This window comes from Vicia villosa, unplaced genomic scaffold, assembly GCF_029867415.1.
Source record: "Vicia villosa cultivar HV-30 ecotype Madison, WI unplaced genomic scaffold, Vvil1.0 ctg.002889F_1_1, whole genome shotgun sequence".
NCBI classification, from domain to species: Eukaryota; Viridiplantae; Streptophyta; class Magnoliopsida; order Fabales; family Fabaceae; genus Vicia; species Vicia villosa.
This window is the reverse complement of record NW_026706059.1, coordinates 201,181-223,324: the sequence shown is the minus strand read 5'-3', so window position 1 is coordinate 223,324 and position 22,144 is coordinate 201,181. Positions and strand designations below refer to the sequence as shown.

At 34.6% G+C, this 22,144-nt stretch overlaps 1 protein-coding gene and 1 long non-coding RNA gene across 2 annotated transcripts; both read right to left on the bottom strand.

Annotated features, from left to right (window-relative positions):
- Positions 1-2,649: 2,649 nt before the first annotated feature.
- On the bottom strand, positions 2,650-4,265 carry LOC131640005 (ankyrin repeat-containing protein BDA1-like). The gene is made up of 2 exons (XM_058910424.1): positions 3,614-4,265; positions 2,650-3,421 (listed from the first exon to the last, which is right to left on the bottom strand). The coding sequence occupies exons 1-2, from the start codon at positions 4,247-4,249 to the stop codon at positions 2,678-2,680; spliced, it is 1,380 nt and encodes a 459-aa protein (XP_058766407.1). The 5' UTR covers positions 4,250-4,265; the 3' UTR covers positions 2,650-2,677.
- Positions 4,266-8,078: 3,813 nt separating this feature from the next.
- LOC131640006 (uncharacterized) lies at positions 8,079-21,193 on the bottom strand. Its single transcript, XR_009295124.1, has 4 exons — positions 20,831-21,193; positions 20,582-20,696; positions 20,163-20,401; positions 8,079-10,148 (listed from the first exon to the last, which is right to left on the bottom strand). It is a non-coding gene; the product is annotated as an uncharacterized LOC131640006 (long non-coding RNA).
- Positions 21,194-22,144: the final 951 nt, after the last annotated feature.

Below are 22,144 nucleotides of genomic sequence, written 5' to 3'. Positions count from 1 at the left end.
GTAAACAATTGGAGAAGCAAAAGAAGCTCATAAAGGAATTGGAAACTGAAAAGAAAGAATATCTTGCAACCATAGACTCACTCAATGGTGAAATTAGCATGTTGAACTCCAAGCTTGATCAAATGTCAAAATCTGTCAGAATGCTGAATTATGGAACTGACTCCCTGGAAGAAATCTTGCAAGTTGGACAAAGATCAGGAGACATGTCTGGAATAGGATTTGTGGGCAGATTAGAATCCATCGTAGGATTCACGAGGCCAAAACCTGAAGTTCACATGCCAGTTCGGATGTCAAGACCAATGTCACAACATCATGAGAACAGGGGGATAAACCATACTAGGAGGAAATTTCATAAATGGAGATGCCACTACTGTGGAAAATTTGGTCACATAAAACTTTTTTGCTTCAGACTGTATGGTTATTCCAATCAGACACTTCAAAAAGGGCCTAAGCAAAACACCTTAGTCAAGAAACAACAATGGGTGGCTAAAGGTACTACCTTAATAGCCCACACTCCCTTGCGGATGTCATCAAAAGAAGATTGGTACTTTGATAGTGGCTGCTCGAAGCACATGACTGGTACAAAGAATCTATTGGTAGATGTCACTCCTCATTCCTCTAACTATGTGACGTTTGGTGATGGAGAAAAAGGAGAAATCCAAGGGATTGGAACACTGGAATATCCTGAAGCTCCTAATATGGACAATGTTCTTCTGGTAAAAGGATTGACTGTAAACCTAATCAGCATCAGTCAACTATGTGACCAAGGCTTCAATGTTAGATTCACCAAGAAGGAATGTATCGTCACAAATGAAGAACATTAGGAAGTCATGAAGGGCTCTAGGTCTAAAGAACATTGTTACTTATGGGAGCCTAGAATCTCTAATTACTCCTCTGAACCCTCTATGACCAAAGAAGAGATTGAGGACAATCATCAAGAAAGATCAGTCAAAATAGTGATAAAGAATGTTGTTGAAGACATGGATGAATTTGATAAAGAGACATTTTTTAGCAAACTCACTGCCAGTGAACTTGCTACTATTCTCTCTGAAACCTATCTAAGGAACGAAAGACTATGTGCAAGGATGTTGGAGTATAGAAATGCCTATACTCTCTTACCAGAGGAAAACGCAAGTCTCCGGTCAAACATTGAGGCTCTGGAACGAAAGTCGCTGAATACATCACATAACAAAAATTCAGAAGTAAGAAACCAGACTTACTTGATGGAGCAGATGATCCTTAATAAAAAAAATCCAACATAAACGAAAACATCAAGAAAGGAGCACATGTCTCTCATATAGGAGATGCTATCAATGTGGTAGGATAGGTCACTTGAAGCCCACATGTCTTGAAGCCCGTGCTCTTACCAGAAGGATGATCTATCAACATGAGTAACTGTTTTGGATCATGAATTAATTTAATACCCATACATGGTGTTGCACCATAAACTTTCCCTCTTCATTTAAATCATAATTGACTTGTGTTTCATTATCATATGCATTCATAATATAAGATGGGATCAAGATACTTTAATATTCATTGACTTCCTCGAGACATAGAAGATTGATGGTGTTGACAATCAGTGCAATTAGGGGCTCATGCCCTCTATCTTGTGATCATTCAAACTACAAAGGCTTCTTGTACTTCATGGCATCTCAATATGCATACTGCTTCATCAGATGATTTAAGATTGACTAAAGATTGTAGGGAATCCACTCCTCATATCTTTTGGTCCCTGTGTTGACTTGTGAGTTTATTTGGGTATATGATTTTTTCTTTTACCAAGCATTTAAGCATCATCATCATATTATTACCTAAGTCACCTTTGTTTAAGAGATTCTCTAATTTTCCCTGAGGAATTAGGCTTTTGAAGACTGAGCATCATCTCTTAACACAAGGGACTAAAATTAGGGTTTTGGATTTAATCATGATTTCTCTGAGTTTTTGATCAAAAATTGTTTCCATGTCTCTCTACATGTCATAATGTACCTAGGGATGAAAAATTGACCATTGATTTTAATCAGAAGATCCTCAATTGTCCAGATGATTGTAAAGAAATTGAATTGGGAAAAAGTCAATTAATCTTAAACTTTAAATTTGATGTAATTCATTGACATAGTAAATCATTGTCGATTAATCTTAAACTTTATAGGTTGATTTATATGATATTATGTTTCAATCCAACGGTTGATTTTAAAAAATATTTATTCGAAACGAAGTTATGAGCGAGTGTAACTCGTGGCGTAACTCTTCGAGTATAATTTGATCCCTCCTCATATATATATATATATATATATATATATATATATATATATATATATATATATATATATATATATATATATATATATATATATATATATATATATATATATATATATATATATATATATATATATATATATATATATATATATATATATATATATATATATATATATATATATATATATATATATATATATATATATATATATATATATATATATATATATATATATATATATATATATATATATAACAATCATTCACATACAAATACAATTGAAAAGAAAAAAACATAAATTCAATAAAACTCAAGATAAAGATAAAAGAGTTAATACACTAGTTCACAATTTTCTAAGATTGAACGAAACAATTTACTGGAAATTTCATATCAGCAATGAAACTATATTGTTTAAACTTGGGCTACAGCGGTTTGGGATACATCGGTTTGAGTTGTCGACCTCATGTATCTCTTTTTTAATACAATATCAGTGTATGTGATAAAAATTAAATAAACATACATCATAAATACAATGGAATACATAGGGATGTAAAGAACAGTGGAGTTGGCATGTGTAGGAGATATCGACGGCAGAGCATATACATAGCAACAACAAAACAAACTCACCGGAACTATCACTAAGAGGCCTATTGCTCCAGATGGGGTCAGAAGTAATATTGCTGTAATTGATCCGAAAAAGGAAAGCAAATTCATTATTGAAAACACCATGAAATTCTCTTTTGACAAGATCGATTTCCCAGCATTTCCTCGGGTAGAAAAATACTCATCTCTAGACTTGATTTTCATGTTGTTGTCATCACTTGCACTAACCTGGAAAACTCCACCAGGAGGATTCAGTGCGGATTCAAAGGTTACAGTTGCAACAAGAGTCGCAACTATCAACCAAGTGTTACGCTGCTCCTCGGTTATATCAGTTCTAAGTCTACGTATCCAAGTTCGAATATTAATAATTGTGGCTATAAATCTTAGATGTTCTGCAAGTGTCATAGCCTTAGTGATTTGTGAGCCAGGTTTTGCATTAGCACAAATTAATATTTTCTTGTTCTCTGGAGTTGCTAAATCTAATGCTGTTTTGCTCTTCAAATTCTTTGCATTCAATTTTATTCCGGTTTTTTTTACCAGAAATTGTACCACCTGCGCTAGCAAGTAATTATAAATGAACAATAAATCTTGTTATCCCAAATAAATAATCACATTTTGGCAAAAGAAAATTATTTTAAAATAAGTGACAATTTGTATTTTAGATGTAATATTCATTGTTTTAAATTGCACTCTCCTTAGTCAATTCTGACCGCAGTAGACATGTGAATTTAATCAAGAGGTTACCTCTGATTTACTACTAAGGGCTGCAATGTGCAGAGCAGTGTTGCCTTCATCGTCTTTGTGGTTGAATATTTTATTTTGCAGCATTCTAGCACCTGTCTTGCAATTTTCTTTGAGCCAGCCAACAAGTACTTGAAGGGCCTCATACTGATTATTCTTTACAGCAATATGCAAAGCAGATTCACCTCTCACAGTTACCTCTTCAATGGAATCCGGACAAGCAGTGAGGAATTCAGCTAAAAGTTCAGCATCACCAATTTGACATGCAATATGAAGTGGAGTCAAGCCTTCTCTTCCTTTAACTCTAACAAGATCTTTATTGATGCCAACCAACTTTAACACCATCACCCATTGGGGGTTATCCTCAGCAGGATGAATGGGGAGGTTATTCATAGCAAGATGAATGGGGCTGTGTCCTTGCAAATTTAGCTTCGTAGCAAATGAAGGTTTCAAATTCATAATTTCTGTGGCAAACTTGAGATGACCCCTAGATGCAGCGATATGCAAAGGAGTATCTACAAATTGCTTTTTATCTATGTTTTTCAAAATAGATGGGTCATCTTGAATTACTTCATAGAGGAGATCTATGTTATTTGTTTCAGCTGAAAGTTTCAGTTGGTCGACACTTTTTGTGTTCATGTTTGATAATATAGGTTTTGAGTGATGGTGTGAAAGATATTGTTAATAAATAAACCTGTATGGTATTTATAGATTTGATTTCAATATTCTTGACTTCCTAAAAGTAAAGAATATGATAAACTAATACTTCTGCCATAATTAAAGTATACTCTAATGGCGTTGGTGACCCATATGTAAAAGAAAAGTATTATTAAATAAAGAGATTCTAAACTACAACGTGTTTCTTACCTTTGTTAGTGATTTGATCTATTAAAGAAGAGATGGGCATTGCAGCCTTGTTTACCCTCTTTTCTTTAACCTTATAGAGGTTTTTTTATTTATTTTAAATTACTACAAATTTTTATAACTTTCTAGATATAATGTGCATGAAAATGCTAGAAGATCCGAGAACTATTACTATACCAATCTATCGTAAAATATTTAGAAAGAATTCACCTTAAAATAATTTAAAAACATTCACTACTATTGAGAGACTATCATTGAAAGGTTGATGACTTGCCTATAAATAGGCAATTGATACTTTGTAATTGATTATTTAAAAATTAAATGTCATTCCCTCCTATAAGGCTTTAAACCACGATCCCTATTCCAATATAATTATAAACACACGGTTCTCCTAGCCTTCTTTGTAAACAATTTTCTAAAACTATTGTATATCAACTATTTAAATATCAATGGTGGCATCAAAGCTATGTTCAGTCATATATTGAGCAACGTTATATTATCTACCCAATATTCCAAATTATTCCCAACTACTACTAGGTTATGGATAACATCATTCAATCATCTATTTTTGTCCTTATTTTCAATGGTGATAATTATTATTACTGACGTGTTAAAATGGAGACATTTATTTCATCTCAAGATTTATGGGACATAGTAGAAGAACTTTTCACCGCTTTCCGAAATAATTTTGCTCTTAATGCAACTAAAGAAAAAGCGTTGAAGAAAAATAAATAGACAATTCAAAGGTGTTGTTTACTTTCCAACAAGCGGTGACTGATGCAATTTTTACAAAAATTATGATAGTTAAGACTATCAAAGAAACGTGGAACACATTGGTGGAGGAGGAGTTTTATGAAAGCAACAAGGTACATGTCGTTAAACTTCAATATCTAAGAAGTGATTTTGAACTATTGATGATGAAGGAGTTTGAGACAATTAAAAATTACTATTATAAGCTTAAACAAATAATAGATCAAATGAGAGTTTTTGGAGAGAATATTCTTTACAAGAAAATTGTTAGGAAAATTCTAATAACTATATTCTCCCAAAGTTTGACCCAATCGTAATAACGATTAAGGAAACCAATGATATGTCCACTCTATTAGTGACAGAACAAATGGACTCTCTCAAAGTATGTAACAATACTAAAAACAACACATCTTTCCTTTGACACGAAATGAATTTTACTTCGGTTAGACTGATGAGTTAACGAAGGGTGACATGATAACTTGTCACTTTACCCCTCGGATTTTGGAACACCGAAGTTAGAAACCAAATGGACACTGGTTTGATCCCTAGCAACAACATATTTTGATTTTCTAAACATTTTAGTGCGCGCATGTTTACCATGATTTTTGGTAAACAACCTCTAGTCTCTTATTAAAGGTTACTTGCAGTATCAACTAGGAAATCCTATGACAAAGTAAGGAAATTTCTTATAGTTTTCATATTGTTTGAGTATTGTTTAGGTGAGTTATGTAAAGTTAAAGTCGAAGGACTTAAAATGCAATGAAAGGAAAAGATAAACAGATAAAGCAAAAGTTTAAGAAAAAGACTTCATATTGACAATGAAATAAATAAACTAGAATTAATAAGCTGGAACACATGCATACATTTTCCTGAAAACACTGTTTTCTCACTTTTTGTGCTGACACTTTGAGTTTCTTTTACAATCTAACAAATGTGGACCTCTAAAACTGAAAACAAATAAATCCTAAAATAACTGTTTCTAACGGTCGACTAAGCTACTAATGCCACACCTTTGATCCATGCATATTTGTCTGATAGGTTTCCACGTGTCCTTGAGAAAACCGTTTGTCTTTATCCATTTGGAAACTTCAATCGACTAGGCCTTAATCAATCAGAGACCATACTATTTTTTTAAGTCTTTTTTTTGAAGAATGTACGCTCATAGTGCCTCTACCATTCGACAAGCCTATGTTTTGATTGGAAACCTCAACTTAATTCATCAAAGATGGTGTGTGTAAGGGGGGGGGGGTTAAGCTAATACCTCATTCTTCATCCATCTATTTGCAATGCCTCCAAAGACAATATGGAGCATATATCTCATAACATAGTATCCACTAGACTGGTTGTCAGGTTGTTTTCGCCACTATAATTAATTTTCATATATTTATATCACTAATACACATAAATAAGGACATGGTTTCCTTTCGAGCCACGAGGCAGACCAATTTTAGATGGATCTAAGAAACAATAATTTATATATTCCTTTGAACATATGTTTCATGCAAGAACCTGCAAGAGTCAAAATTTTATGTTAAGGTACAAGAACGTATGAATATAAATAGAAATCAATATAAAATTTATACTTTCCAGCACCAAATTTGTAATACAGAATTGATTAGGTATTTATCTCCCTTAAAAAATTCCTCAATACAAATCTTAGAAATTATGAGTAACTGTTTTGGATCATGAATTAATTTAATACCCATACATGGTGTTGCACCATAAACTTTCCCTCTTCAATTAAATCATAATTGACTTGTGTTTCATTATCATATGCATTCATAACATAAGATGGGATCAAGATACTTTAATATTCATTGACTTCCTCGAGACATAGAAGATTGATGGTGTTGACAATCAGTTCAATTAGGGGCTTATGCCCTCTATCTTGTGATCATTCAAACTACAAAGGCTTCTTGTACTTCATGGCATCTCAATATGCATATTACTTCATCTGATGATTTAAGATTGACCAAAGATTGTAGGGAATCCACTCCTCCTATCTTTTGGTCCCTGTGTTGACTTGTGAGCTTATTTGGGTATATGATTTTTTCTTTTACCAAGCATTTAAGCATCATCATCATATTATTACCTAAGTCACCTTTGTTTAAGAGATTCTCCAATTTTCCCTGAGGAATTAGGCTTTTGAAGACTGAGCATCATCTCTTAACACAAGGGACTAAAATTAGGGTTTTGGATTTAATCATGATTTCTCTAAGTTTTTGAGAAAAAATTGTTTCCATGTCTCTCTACATGTCATAATGTACATAGGGATGAAAAATTGACCATTTATTTTAATCAGAAGATCCTCAATTGCCCAACTGATTGCAAAGAAATCGAATTGGGGAAAAGTCAACCAAACAGACAAAAAAGTCAACTCTTGCCTTTTTGAGGTCAAAATTGTGAATATCAAGTCAAATATGGTTAACATGCAAGATTTATTTAAGAAATTCTGAAGGGTTCATGAAAAATCTGAAGGAGTGAAAAAGGGGGGATTGAATAAGTGTAACTTCTCAAAAATGGTTGATAAAAATAAAGAACACAATTATTTTTATCCTGGTTCGTTGTTAACTAAACTACTCCAGTCCACCCCTGACAAGGTGATTTACCTCAACTGAGGATTTAATCCACTAATCAAACTGATTACAATTGTTCTCCACTTAGAAACACTCTAAGTCTTCTAGAGTATCCTGATCACAACTTGATCACTCTAGGAAATCCTTTTGCAACCAATGTAAAATAAATGTTACAAGAGTTTAATTTGCTTCTAATAAAGCTGTAATCACCAAGTGATATTTCTCTTAAGTTCTAGATCGTAACACTCACTAAGATATTACAAAGTTGTGAGGTTGAAGATGAAGTTCTTCTTTGATTTTCAGTTTGACAGTGTTTCTGTGTGTTTGCGCAAGATTTGGATAGCTGCTTCTGAATCAGAACTTCTATATATAGTCGTTGAGAGGAAATGATCGTTGGGAGCATTTAATGCTTTGCGTGAATAGTACAATGCTGCATTTAATGTTTCACACTTTTGTCAACTACCTCGAGCCATGCTTTCACTGCTTTTACTGACTTTGCCTTTTGTAGATTCTAACGTTCCTTTTGTTAGTCAGAGATTTGACGTTATAGCCTTTTGTAGTTGTACTTTCTTCTGGACTCAGAATGTGTAGAATAGACGTTTGAATATACGAGTCTTTAGCTTTGCTGCAGATGCAACTTCTGTCTTCAGACTTTGAAGTGCTTTGAGCGTGATACCATCAGAGCTTCAGAGTTTTGCTTCTGACTGCCATCTTATGATGCTTTCCAGTTCATGTTCTGATTCGGCAGGACCCTCATCTGATGTCTTTCCAGACCATGTTCTGATGAAGCCATCCAGAACTTCTGGGTCAGTGCTTCTGAACGGTGATTTGTGCATTCTCTTTTATACTTTTGCTGCAATGGAAAACGTGAATAATTAGAGTACCACATTCTCTTATACAAAATTCATATATAATGTTATCATCTAAACTAAGAATATTGATCAGAACATTTCTTGTTCTAACAAAATCAAGAGTTGTATAAAGTTCCCCAACTCTTCATCGTAGTGGTTGAATATTTTATTTTGCAGCTTTCTAGCACATGTCTTGCAATTTTCTTTGAGCCAAGTAACAAGTACTTGAAGGGCCTTAAATTGATGATTGATTATAGCAATATGGGATGTAGATTCACCTCTCACGGTTACATCTTCAATGGAATCCGGACAAGCAGTGAGGAATTCAACTAAAAGTTCAACACCTCCCCATTTTTACATGCAATATGAAGTGGAGTCAAACCAACTTTAACACCATCACCCTTTGGGGGTTGTCCTCAGCAGGATGAATGGGGAGGTTATTCATAGCAAGATGAATGGGGCTGTATCCTTGCATATTTACAATCTAACAAATGTGGACCTCTAAAACTGAAAACAAATAAATCCTAAAATAACTGTTTCTAACGGTCGACTAAGCTACTAATGCCACACCTTTAATCCATGCATATTTGTCTGATAGGTTTCCACGTGTCCTTGAGAAAACCGTTTGTCTTTATCCATTTGGAAACTTCAATCGACTAGGCCTTAATCAACCAGAGACCATACTATTTTTTTAAGTCTTTTTTTGAAGAATGTACGCTCATAGTGCCTCTACCATTTGACATGCCTATGTTTTGATTGGAAACCTCAACTTAATTCATCAAAGATCGTGTGTGTGTGTGTGGGGGGGGGTTAAGCTAATACCTCATTCTTCATCCATCTATTTGCAATGCCTCCAAAGACAATATGGAGCATATATCTCATAACATAGTATCCACTAGACTGGTTGTCGGGTTGTTTTTGCCAATATAATTAATTTTCATATATTTATATCACTAATACACATAAATAATTTAATTTCAAAAAGCACAAGTAATATACTTACTCTTAGGAAATAAAAATTGTGACTTTTTACTAAGTGTATTATGTTTGATTGCATTGTATCCCTCCATCACTCTACACATATCGGTTAAAACTAATCCTAAATAAAAACTATTCAATTCTAAAGGTAAAGTTTAAGTATTACAAATAATACGGATTATGCATTCAAAACGTTAACCACGACTTTAGGGAGTTTAGAGTACAACAGGAAAACTAAACATATAATATTTAGCCTCGAACATATAACAATTAGTTGTTAATGATTACTGCATAAACATTCAGAATAATTAATATTGTGTATAAAATTGATTTATAGTTCAAAACATAAATTAATATATACTTACTCGTAATAAAACATGGTCAAATCTTTGTTCTCTTTCAACTTGTCTTGTAAACAAGGGCATGGTTTCCTTTCGAGCCACGAGGCAGACCAATTTTAGATGGATCTAAGAAACAATACTTTATATATTCCTTTGAACATATATTTCATGCAAGAACCTGCAAGAGTCAAAATTTTATGTTAAAGTACAAAAACGTATGAATGATAAATAGAAATCAATATAAAAATTATACTTTCGAGCACCAAATTTGTAATACAGAATTGGTTAGGTATTTATCTCCCTTAAAAAATTCCTCAATAAAAATCTTAGAAAGTATGAGTAACTGTTTTGGATCATGAATTAATTTAATACCCATACATGGTGTTGCACCATAAACTTTCCCTCTTCATTTAAATCATAATTGACTTGTGTTTCATTATCATATGCATTCATAATATAAGATGGGATCAAGATACTTTAATATTCATTGACTTCCCTGAGACATAGAAGATTTATGGTGTTGACAATCAGTGCAATTAGGGGCTCGTGCCCTCTATCTTGTGATCATTCAAACTACAAAGGCTTCTTGTACTTCAAGGCATCTCAATATGCATATTGCTTCATCAGATGATTTAAGATTGACCAAAGATTGTAGGGAATCCACTCCTACTATCTTTTGGTCCCTGTGTTGACTTGTGAGCTTATTTGGGTATATGATTTTTTATTTTACCAAGAATTTAAGCATCATCATCATCATCATATTATTACCTAAGTCACCTTTGTTTAAGAGATTCTCCAATTTTCCCTGAGGAATTAGGCTTTTGAAGACTGAGCATCATCTCTTAACACAAGGGACTAAAATTAGGGTTTTGGATTTAATCATGATTTCTCAGAGTTTTTGATCAAAAGTTGTTTCCATGTCACTCTACATATCATAATGTACCTAGGGATGAAAAATTGACCATTGATTTTAATCAGAAGATCCTCAATTGTTCAGATGATTGTAAAGTAATTGAATTGGGGAAAAGTCAACCAAACAGTCAAAAAAGTCAACTCTTGCCTTTTTGAGGTCAAAATTGTGAATTTCAAGTCAAATATGGTTAACATACAAGATTTAATTAATAAATTCTCAAGGATTCATGAAAAATCAAGAGTTGTATAAAGTTCCCTAACTCTTCATCGTAGTGGTTGAATATTTTATTTTGCAGCTTTCTAGCACCTGTCTTTCAATTTTCTTTAAGCCAACTAACAATTACTTGAAGGTCCTTAAATTTATGATTGATTAGAGCAATATGTGATGAAAATTCACCTCTCATAGTTACATCTTTAATGGAATCCAGACAAGCAGTGAGGAATTCAGCTAAAAGTTCAACACCTTCCCATTTGACATGTAATATGAAGTGAAGTCAAGCCTTCTCTTCCTTTAACTCTAACAAGATCTTTAATGATGCCAACGAACTTTAACACCATCACCCTTTGGCGTTTATCCTCAGCAGGATGAATGGGGAGTTTATCCTCAAGCAAAAGAGTACATAATATATAAACCTAATGGACCAATACTAACAAAGACCTAAGCCCAGATAAGATAAACATAAAGCCCAATGTGTTAAGTGTCTAATACCCTTCCATAAGCTTGAGGGTATATTGAATGTAGGCCAAACTTACAAATGTTAGATTTGAAAAGAGAAATATCTAATGGTTTTGTAAACATGTCTGCAAGCTGTTGATTTGAAGAAACTCGTAAAAGTTGAAATAGTTGTTGTTGAAGCTTTTCGCGGACTATATGACAATCGAGTTCAATGTGTTTACTGCATTCGTAGGTTGAGGAGTTGTTGGCAATATGAATTGCAGAGGCATTGTCACAGTAAAGTAAGGCTCGTTGTTGAATTGTATGAGGAGTTCTCGCAGGAGGTTTGTCAACCATTGTAATTCCCTAACAGTGGAAGCCATGAAACGATACTTGGCTTCAGTAGAACTGTGTAATACGGTCGGTTGTTTCTTAGATTTCCAAGAGATGAGAGAGTTTCCCAAATATATGTAGAATCCTGTGATTAACTTGCGTGTTTCCGAGCAAGTCGCCCAATCGGAATTAGAAAAAGCTTTTAGTTGAAGAGAATAATTGTTGGGAAAGAAAAGACCTTGTGCTAGGGATGATTTGAGATAATGTAACACACGGATATCAGCATTGTAATGCATATCACTAGGCTTGCACATATGTTGGCTAAGTTGCTATACTGAGTAGGAGATATCAGGATGTGTGTTTAGTAGGATCTATTAGAGGAGTGCCATCAGTTGTGGTGAGTCTTGTGTCACGGTTCATTGGTGTTGAACCAGGTTTACAGCCAGGGAGACCAGTTTGAGAAAGAAGGTCTAGAGTGTATTTGCGCTGGTTGAGGTGGATGCCTGATTTTCTTCGAGCAACCTCCAGACCTAGTAAGTACTTCAAAGTCCCAAAGTCTTTGATGTGGAAATGGATGTGAATAAGTTCTTTTGTATTGTTAATAATAGTGATGTTGGAACCTGCAATAAGGAGGTCATTAACATATATAAGAACAAATGTAAGATGAGTATTAGACTGATTAATGAATAGAGAATAATTTAAGGAACACTGTTGAAATTTATTAGCCAAAAGAACTTTAGACAGTTTTTCAAACCATAATCTGCTTGATTATTTTAAACCATATATAGATTTTAAAAGCTTGCAAACTTGATTAGGATATGATGGTGTAATGCCTTTAGGACAATACATGTACACTTTCTCAGTCAAGTCTCCATGTAAGAAAGCAGTTTGAACATCAAGTTGATAAAGATGCATGTTTAAAGAAGATGCAAGGGAAAGAATGAGTCTTACAGTAGTTAGTTGAATGACTAGAGAGTGAGTGTCGAAGAAATCAATACCTTGTACATGATTAAAGCCTTGAGCAGCTAACCTTGCCTTGTGTCTTTCTAATGTTCCGTCAGAATGAAATTTGGTTTTGTATAACCATTTGCAGCCTATACATTTCTTACCTGGGGGAAGAGTCGTGAATTGCCATGTTTTGTTATTGGTCAAAGCCTGAAGTTCATCATTCATGGCTTTGTTCCAATGAGGATGAATGCTAACTTACTTATATGAAGTAGGTTCGGAAGAAACAGATATAGCAGATATAAAATTGAAATATGCAGGGGAAATAAATTTATTTGAAACAAAGTCAGATATATCATACATGGTATTGGTGTAAGCAGTATTGCAAATGAAATGTTTAAGGTGTACAGGAGCAAATTTTGTTCTAACAAATTTTCTGATATTAGTGGTGGCAAAATTATCAATAATAGCACGTGGATCAATATTTTCAACAGATTCAGAAGCATTACCAATAGCAGAATCAGAGTTAGTAGCATTAGTACCAATATCATTATGAGTATAAAGACTGTTTTCATTTTGATCAAGATAATCATTAGGTGACTGAGGATCATGTGCAATGTTTGGCATGGTAGGACTGCTAGTAGGAGGATGGTTCATGGGCTTAAGGTTGGAAGGGGACTTAGGTGTGGGCAGGAAAGGGTCTTTGTCAAAAATAAAAGGTATAGTGGATAAGTCATGGTCAATAGTAGGTGGGTTGGGATTGGATGGATATTGAGTGTAAGGGAAAATAGTCTCATAAAGCACAATTTTTTTTTGAAGTAAATACATTTCTATTGTGAAGGTCAAATAAAAGGCAGCCTTTGATTCCTATGGTAAATTCTAGAAAAATGCATTTAGTAGCACGAGGGTCTAATTTGTCCCTATGTCTAAGTAAAGTAGAAGCATAGGATAAAGAACCAAATGTTCTAAGAATGTTAAATGAAGGAGGGGTGTTGAAAATATTGTAGATAATGATTTTATTTACTTTTGGCCACGATTTTTCCTTCTTGCCTAAATTTTTTTCGGTTTAGCTAAAAATGACGCACCATCATCATTTCTAAATGGTAATATATCTTTTTCATAACAACCCATTTTCATATTTCCATCACATTTTGACTTCATCAAGATTAAATGTAGTGTCTGTAATGCCCCAAACTACTTTCAAGATAACTGATTGATCCGCCACACTAACACGAGCCTTTTCATCATGCTTTTTCCTCACTCACATGCTTTCTAGGAAACTTTCAAGAATATCATCCATCCAAATATTATTGCAACTCAGGCATGCTTAACTACAAAGTTCTTATCTCTTAGGCTTCCGAAAAGAATATGCGTCTTGTTAGTATAGGTAATACAATCAAATATTATAAGTCTTCCTTCAACCATGTATGCTCATATATGCACAGCCTCAGTATCCCTCTCATTCTAATGTGAATTCGGCAACCACTCCTCTCCCTCTCCAGCCTCAGAAGTGTCTCATTGTCATGCCTCGTGCACCGCAACTACTCCCTGCCCCCGTTGGTCTCGGGTTAGAGAAAAATCACACACAAGTTTAACCCTTTTATTTATAATATGGAAGTTAGTTTGTCATTCCTTCAGGAACTTCCTTAATCAACATTTGTTCAATTACTTTTTTACCTACAAATGCAATGTAAGAAACATGAAAATTTGTGGTCTAAAGTAAAGAAACTTTTTTCCTAACGGATAACTCATAAGCAAGTAATTCTAAGAAAAAAACGAGTTTAGGCAGCAAGGAAAAACTATGGCCAAAAGTAAATAAAATCGTAGCCTATAATATTAGGCAACGGTTTTCAAGCGTAGGATATACAATTTGTTGTACCCCATTTTGTTACCCTAAGATCCCACACCATTTTGCATCAAACACCAAGAGTGTGATCTTCATTATCATCATTCATGCATCATTTGCTAACTAAAACATATACAAAAATATTTTGTTTGCTTGTTGCTTGTTTCCTAAGGTAGGTGACTGATCAAGGAACCCAGGCAAATTAGGGTTTTGAGGCTCACAAAGGAGCTCAAGCTTTCTCATGTACTCAAGTGATTCCCCCCATTGATATTCAAGCCCATGTGTGGGTCAATTCAAGATCAACAACTTTCAAATTCATTTGGTACACAATTAGGGTTTTTGACCCAATTCTCTAGAAAGTTAACTTTTGGTTAAAGCATGGTTCCATGGCTCAAATGATGATTCAAGGATCTCCAATTCCTCATTATAATCCACTCATGACATCCATTTGGCTAGAAGAACTTGACTCAATTGGTACTTATATGAAACTAATTCATCTGAAAAAAGTTAACTATTCAAGACCACCTTTTACTTTTGAGGAATTTGGTCAACTATGAACTTTTGAAGATCAAAATCATGAATATATGATTATTGAAGTCATTTGATCAAGAAAATCAATCAAGAATAAAAAAGTCAATAAGTAGGGTTTTGACTTTTTGATGAAGAAATGCATGTTTTTTGCTCAACTTTGAATGATCATAACTTCTTTATTATTTGGCCAAAGTTTGTGCTCCCAAAGCCTACTTGAAGAAAAAACCAAGATCTACAACTTTGTCAATCTGAATATTTTTCCAAAAATTAATGGTTTTTAAGTTATGAAGTTTCCAAGTTGTTGACTTTTCCAAAAAGATCCTTTGAGAATTTGAAGAAACACCAAACATGAAAGTTGTAAAGGATGTTTAGGGCTTTCGAAAAAGTACTAGAACTCTTCCATAGCATTTGTGAGCTAGGAGATTCGAAGAAATGAAGTTAGGCTTTCATTCTTGAATTACAAGTCATTTCTCATGAAGAACCAAGTTGCAAATGGAATCAAATTTACATAATCTTTGTTTGTAGGCCACATAACTTGTAAATCTCCCCCTAATCAGAAGATTTCACACTCTTTTGAGCCATTGTCCAAGTGTTTATATCATTGCCAGTTGAATCATTCCATTTCAAGCATAAAGCAATGACTTCCATTTTGGAAAAGTGACTTTAATCACCAAAAACTCTTGCATTTATCCTCTACATTGTTTGTTCTGCACCAAAAGCTACACAAACCCAACATGAAACACTTTAATCTGCAGAGGAGTCTCTCTAGGGCATGCTTAAAGTTTGTACCTCACCATGCGAACAATAACTTTCTCATTTCTTCACCAAGAAGAAAAGTTATACAATTTGAAATCGGGAGAGCCAAATGACCTGATTTTCCCCCCATAAACCATAAATCTTGACTATAAATTGAGGCCATTGGTTTTGAAACCAGACACACAGAAAATCTCCAATTCACTACCTCACTTGAAAGCTCTAAAATTGTCACTTGCATAAACTTATAAATTTTAGGTTTCAAGTAACTTATGTGTAAAACAACCATCCAAACACCTTCCATACACATCATAGAAGTTGTTGAAACCTTAACATTAGGTCTCTAACACCTTGATTATCATCCTTCATTTTCACTTTTTTCCACTTGTAGGAGGATTCGAGTAGGAAGCATCCAGGCCATTTCCAGGAGATGTGAGCATTCAATTGGCATCACATAGGCCCAAGGAAGCTTTCCAGATCATCCATTCACTTCTGGAAGTCCATTAAAACACATTTCGATCTCCATTTGTAGAGGTAACTTTTTAAAACTTGAACTCTAGCATTTGTGTATCCTTTTCAATAAAAATCGATATCATTGTGTTTAGCATCATGATGTTTTCGGTGATTTCCGGTAAACAACAGCTAGTCCTCCAAATTATAAATATACTTTGGTTACTCGCAGGATCGACTAGATTGATCCTAGGACATAGTCAAAGAGTTGTCTTTCAAGATAACTTGGTTCATATTCTCTTGGTCTTTCGTTTCGCTTCGAAAACTTGGTTGTGGTATGAACATATAAATAACTCGCGAAATAAACTAACAAAGTACACAACTAAAAGTAAACTTGTTATAAACGTAAATAAAACTTTGACGAAGATGTATAAGAATGGAAGTTTCAGGAATGTAAAGTGCAAGAATGTAACAACTTAATGAAAGAAGTAAAGACACTTGAATCAAAAGAAAGACTAGGCGAAAAAGTAAAGGAAATTAAAAGACATTTCGATTCTGTAATAGAAATACAAACATATTTAAAGTGTTGGTATCATATGTACATTTCTCAGCGAACTCTTTCTCTTAACACTTGATACTTGAGTGATTTGTGAGTGATTTGTACAAAATGAACACACTGGATCCTGATACTAAGACCCTTATTTATACTAATTTGACCCTAACGGTCCTACACTAACGAAATGCCACGTTGCCCACATGCATGTAATTCGAATCCCTGGGGCGCCATCTGTCCTCGTTGGTTTAAACAAAATATTTCGAAATTCAAAACCTCCCGCCTGAATCCTATTTCGATAGGTGCCAACGTGCTCTTTGTGAGAATGCAGCGAAATACTTCAAATTTCAGCACTCTTGCATTTCAGAAAACCATTTAAGTCTTGAAGACAGCCTATCTCGATTCAGCTTCGATTTTAGGAATCTTCATCATAAATAACATCATCGGAAACAGCCATCGAAAGCCATTTTCTTTTCAAACCTTAAGTCTTCGAAAAAGCATATTCAACGATCGAAATCTCCAGCTAATAAATTTCCCCCAATAAATGCCTGTTTCAAAAAGATGAGAGAAATAGGCGTTTCTTGCTATAATGAGATTTCAATATCCTCATATTTTTTGAGTTCCAAGACTCTGACTAACGTCACAAACATTTATGACTCCTGTTTCAAAGATGTCTTGTCATTTTCAAAACGTCTCTTCAAAACGCGTGTTCCCAAGTTTCATCAGTACTTACGATCATTGCTCCTAGATACTAGGAGTAAGGCTAATAACTGTTCGACCGCCAAACGAGTGAATCAGCTCCCGACGCGTGTCCCATTAACCTTTATTCAAAACCTAAAAGTAATTTGAAAAGTTTTCACTAAACCTTTAAATACCAAGGTTTTATCATTCAGGATTCTTTCTTCTTCACACATCATTGTTTCTTCATTTTCCTGAACGCAAACACGCACAAAAACCCCTTTTTAGGTTTCAATTCTATTTCTTGAAGCAACCCACTCATGGCATCTTTCACCGTCCAAAACCCACCAACGGAAACTTCAAACGCTTTTCAACTTGTTCAACAACTTCAACGCCCTACACAAGTGGGCAACCAGCAGTACATTCCAGACCCAAACCTAGAAGAATCTCGTGCCATTTATGCTTCCCAGGTAATCATCCCTTTTATTGTTTCTGAAAAGACTCATGCTTTTATGGGTCCTTTACCTGGCGATAATAATCCTTTTAAAGACAAATTCTTCCCTGTTTATTGCAAAATTAGGCCTTTAGTTAGTAAGAACAAAATAGACAAAGTGGGTTACCCACTCTTATCTGAAACCACCAATTTTCTCAAAGTGTTTAGAGCGGTTCCTTTAGTGAAGGATCCTGAACTTTATTATGCTTGGTTAGCTAAGGTTGAAGCCAAAAAAGCTCCATTCTGGAAGGAGTTAGAGATTTATGACTTGATCCAATTATCTAAGAAAAGCTTAGAATATAACCAAACCATGTTAGTGTCATACCCTAATTTTTGACCCCCCTGAGATGACATATCTTCAGGATTTTCATCAAGTCAAAGTAAGTACCCAGGGCAGTCTGGCATTCAATCGAGGGTGTTCAAAGACAAGAAAACTCAGGCAAAGGATCAATCAATAGAGGGATTAGTCTCTAATACAATCATAAGACTCAAAAGCTTCATTATTTCACCTATGATTGATTAGACACCCAGTCATCTAAGTACAGAATTACTCAGATCAACAGACTAGGGTTTGGAGCCTATCAAGGACTAAAATCAGGGATCACCTTTGGGAAACCCTAAAAAGCCCCAGGGAACCATTCAAAGACATCAATCATCTTCAAATAGCGCATATGACAAGATCCACTGGACATCACACCTCAATTCAAAGTCTACAGTCATTATTTTCATATGGTCGACAATTAGGGTTTTTGACCTAATTCACCAAGATGGTTGACTTTTAATCAGAGGCATGGATCTAAAACACAAGACATGATTCAAGAGTCTCTACTACCTCAATATAATCCATTTACATCATTCATTTGAGGAGAAGATCTTGATTCTACACAAATGTCCAAAATCTCACCTTACTAGGAAAAAGTCAACTGTATGGGATCACCATTGACTTTTGAGATTTTTGGTCAAACCATGACTTTTAAGGATCAATATCATCAATATATGGATAATGAAGTCATTTGACCAAAGAAATTCAAAGAAATTCATCAAGGAGCAAAAAGTCGGGAATTAGGGTTTTTTAAGGCATGGTGAGAACTCAAAATTTCACCTACACAACTCAAAAAACTTCCAACATGAAAGTTGTAGATCTTGCAAAATAAAACAACATCTTACAAAGGAACTTTTTTCAAAAGATCAATCATTTAAGAGTTTTGGAAATTTTGGGGTTTTAGGTCATAAACACTTAAAAAAAATTCTAAGTGTTTTAACCTAGTTTTCTTCCAACTTTGGCCTCATTTTTCACAAATTTGCCAAAGGATTCTGATGAAACTCCAAACTAATGATTTGAAGTAGATGTTTAGGGCTTTCCAAATTGTGTTCAACCTTCTCCAAATTCAATTTGAGCTAGGAGTTATGCTTGTTCAAAGTTGGCCTCATGAAGTAAAATTATAGGTCATGTACAATTTGAAACTTTGAAATTTTGTGCATTTTGCTTCACTAAGTGATGCTACACGACCTCTAATGCATCTGAAACCATACCATACATCAATTTCCATCATTGCATAAGGATTAGAGAAGATTCCCAAAAACAAAGGCATGTGATTATGTAATGATTACATTTTTGAATTTATGACAAATTGGTGATTCATCAAAGGAATCTTCTCCCAACCAATTGGAGCTCATTTCTGCAGCCATTTGGTCCCCTAAGCCCAAGCAAAACCGAGGGCTAGGGAGTGGTATCAAAGAGCTCATCATTGCACTTGGAATATTCTTTGAATTCTCTCATGGCTAAGAAACCAAACTCACTACACTAAGCAAGCTTACTATGATCAATTTCTCTGAACCAATTGCCTATAAATAGAGGCCTCTTTCTCATTCAGAAACCACACCAAAGCAACTTAAATTCTTGCTTTCTCTCTTCTCTCTATTGCTCATATATTGTTCAATAGACCTCTTGGCAAGAAGAAATTCTCAAGCCAAGAGAATCTCTATTGGAGGTGAGTATTCTAGTTACAAAGTAAGGAAGAAGGAAAAGGTAGTTCTTCATACCTTTCTTGAAGATCTTCATCTTCAAGCTTCCAACAACTTGAAGTTCCATCTTCAAGGCGCTCCCATAAGTCCAAAGAGGTGTTGTGGCATCACCTTCATCAAAAGCCTACAACAATTCAAAGGCGGTTCAGAAACAAAGAAGTAGTGATTCAAAGCTAAGGTTCAGAACTTAGCTTCGGCATACATCTTCAACACCGCAGCCGGCAAACACGCTTCTTGCTCACCAGCCAGAACCGAATCTGCAAAGCAAAATTCAGCATAACAACAACATAACAGTTCATCACGGTTCCGCATCACAATAATTCTGAAGCAGTAGCAGCAAGAATTCAGAACAACACAACAATTTCACAAAGCATCAATTCAAAAATTCAGCAATCAATACAAGCCTACAGATTTCCAGAAACAGAATTGAAGCATACCTCAACAAAATCCGGCGAAAGTCTCCTCGCCGCAGGTAACTCGATTCCACTCTTTATCATTAATAATCGTTGCTGCTAGTTTTTATTAAGATATGATAACTATTGTTGTTAGTTTCTGTTAAGATAAAAAGAAAACATTAGTTGTCACTGCTATGTCGTAACCAAGAATAAAAAATAAGATGACAAAACAGAAAATAGCATAAGTTAGTGTTGTTATACTGTTAAAACGAAATTTGAGGAATAAGATACCTGGGTTCTTCAAGCTTCTTCAAGCTTCTTCCATGGCCGCGAGTGAGAGATAGAGAGCGATCAAGAGAGGAAAACCGAATCACTGTTGTTGTTGTCACTTACTGAGCAAGAGAACCATGAACTTCTTGCTGTTTAAACCGAGTGAGAACCGCGAGTTTGTGAGTAAACCAAGAGAGATGTTTTGTTGTTGTTTTCGCGAGAGAGGCCTAGAGCGAAACTAGGGCCGGTTCGTTGTTGTTTGAGCAAATGAAAGAAAGCCGCCATGGTTGTTCATCGCGAACGAAATTGAGATAGAGGGGGAGGGGATTTGTTCTGCGTTCTTCCATTTAGTTTGTTTCAGAATCGTGAAAATAAGAGTGAGGTGTTCTGCCTCTCTTCTCTATTTCGTTAGGGTTTCAAACCCAGCCCCAATTGTGAACTAAAGAGGGATGGATCCGGGTCATCCTGACCCGACCCGGTCCGGTCCACTCTTCCTTTTTTTTTTATTTCAGCTTAAGTCATTTGGGCCCTGCACCTCCATATGTGTTTCTAACCCCCTCTGGCCCAATTATCAAGTTTGTTTAACTATTTCTTTTAGAAAATTATATTTGATAAAATGATTTAGTATTTTAATTTTAGTATAAGATTTTAATTCTCTTTTGCTAACCTTTATAAAAATACCAAAAAAATATTTAGATACATATTTTTATTTATGTTTTCTAATTATTTTCTTCTTTCATAAAAAACTACAAAAAATATCTTTTCTTAGATTAATTTTATTTGAGTTTGATATTTTCAGATAATTTTGTATAGTTAATCATTTAAATTTTTATTTGATTACTGTTGCACATTACTGGAATTTTCTCACTTTATCCGAGACTTCGAGATTATTTCTCTGTTGTTCTCTGGATTTGTCTGTTTGTTTGGTCTTCCATTTGCTGTAGAAGTCTTTAAACAATTACTGGATGATCAAAGAATGCTGTAAGCTGTGAGCTTATCCGATGTTCTTTTCTGCTGGTGTGGATGCTTAACATCTGTTGAGATCCCAATTTATTCCAAGCATATATCAAGGTAATACCTCAAACTCAGAAATCCAATTTCTCATTCTTCGAGCTAAGCCTAAAACTCATAAAACTGTTTTCACAACAGTAATCATTCAAAAATCACAAATCATTTTCAACTGCTTTTTATAGCCAGTACTGTAAAGTACTGGGCCTCTAATAGAGTGTAAGTCCCAAACACCTTCTCTTCTTAGCTTGTTTTCAAAACTGTATTTTCAAAATCTTCTTTCTGTTTTCAAAACATTCTTCTGGTATTTGAAGGGCATTATTCCCG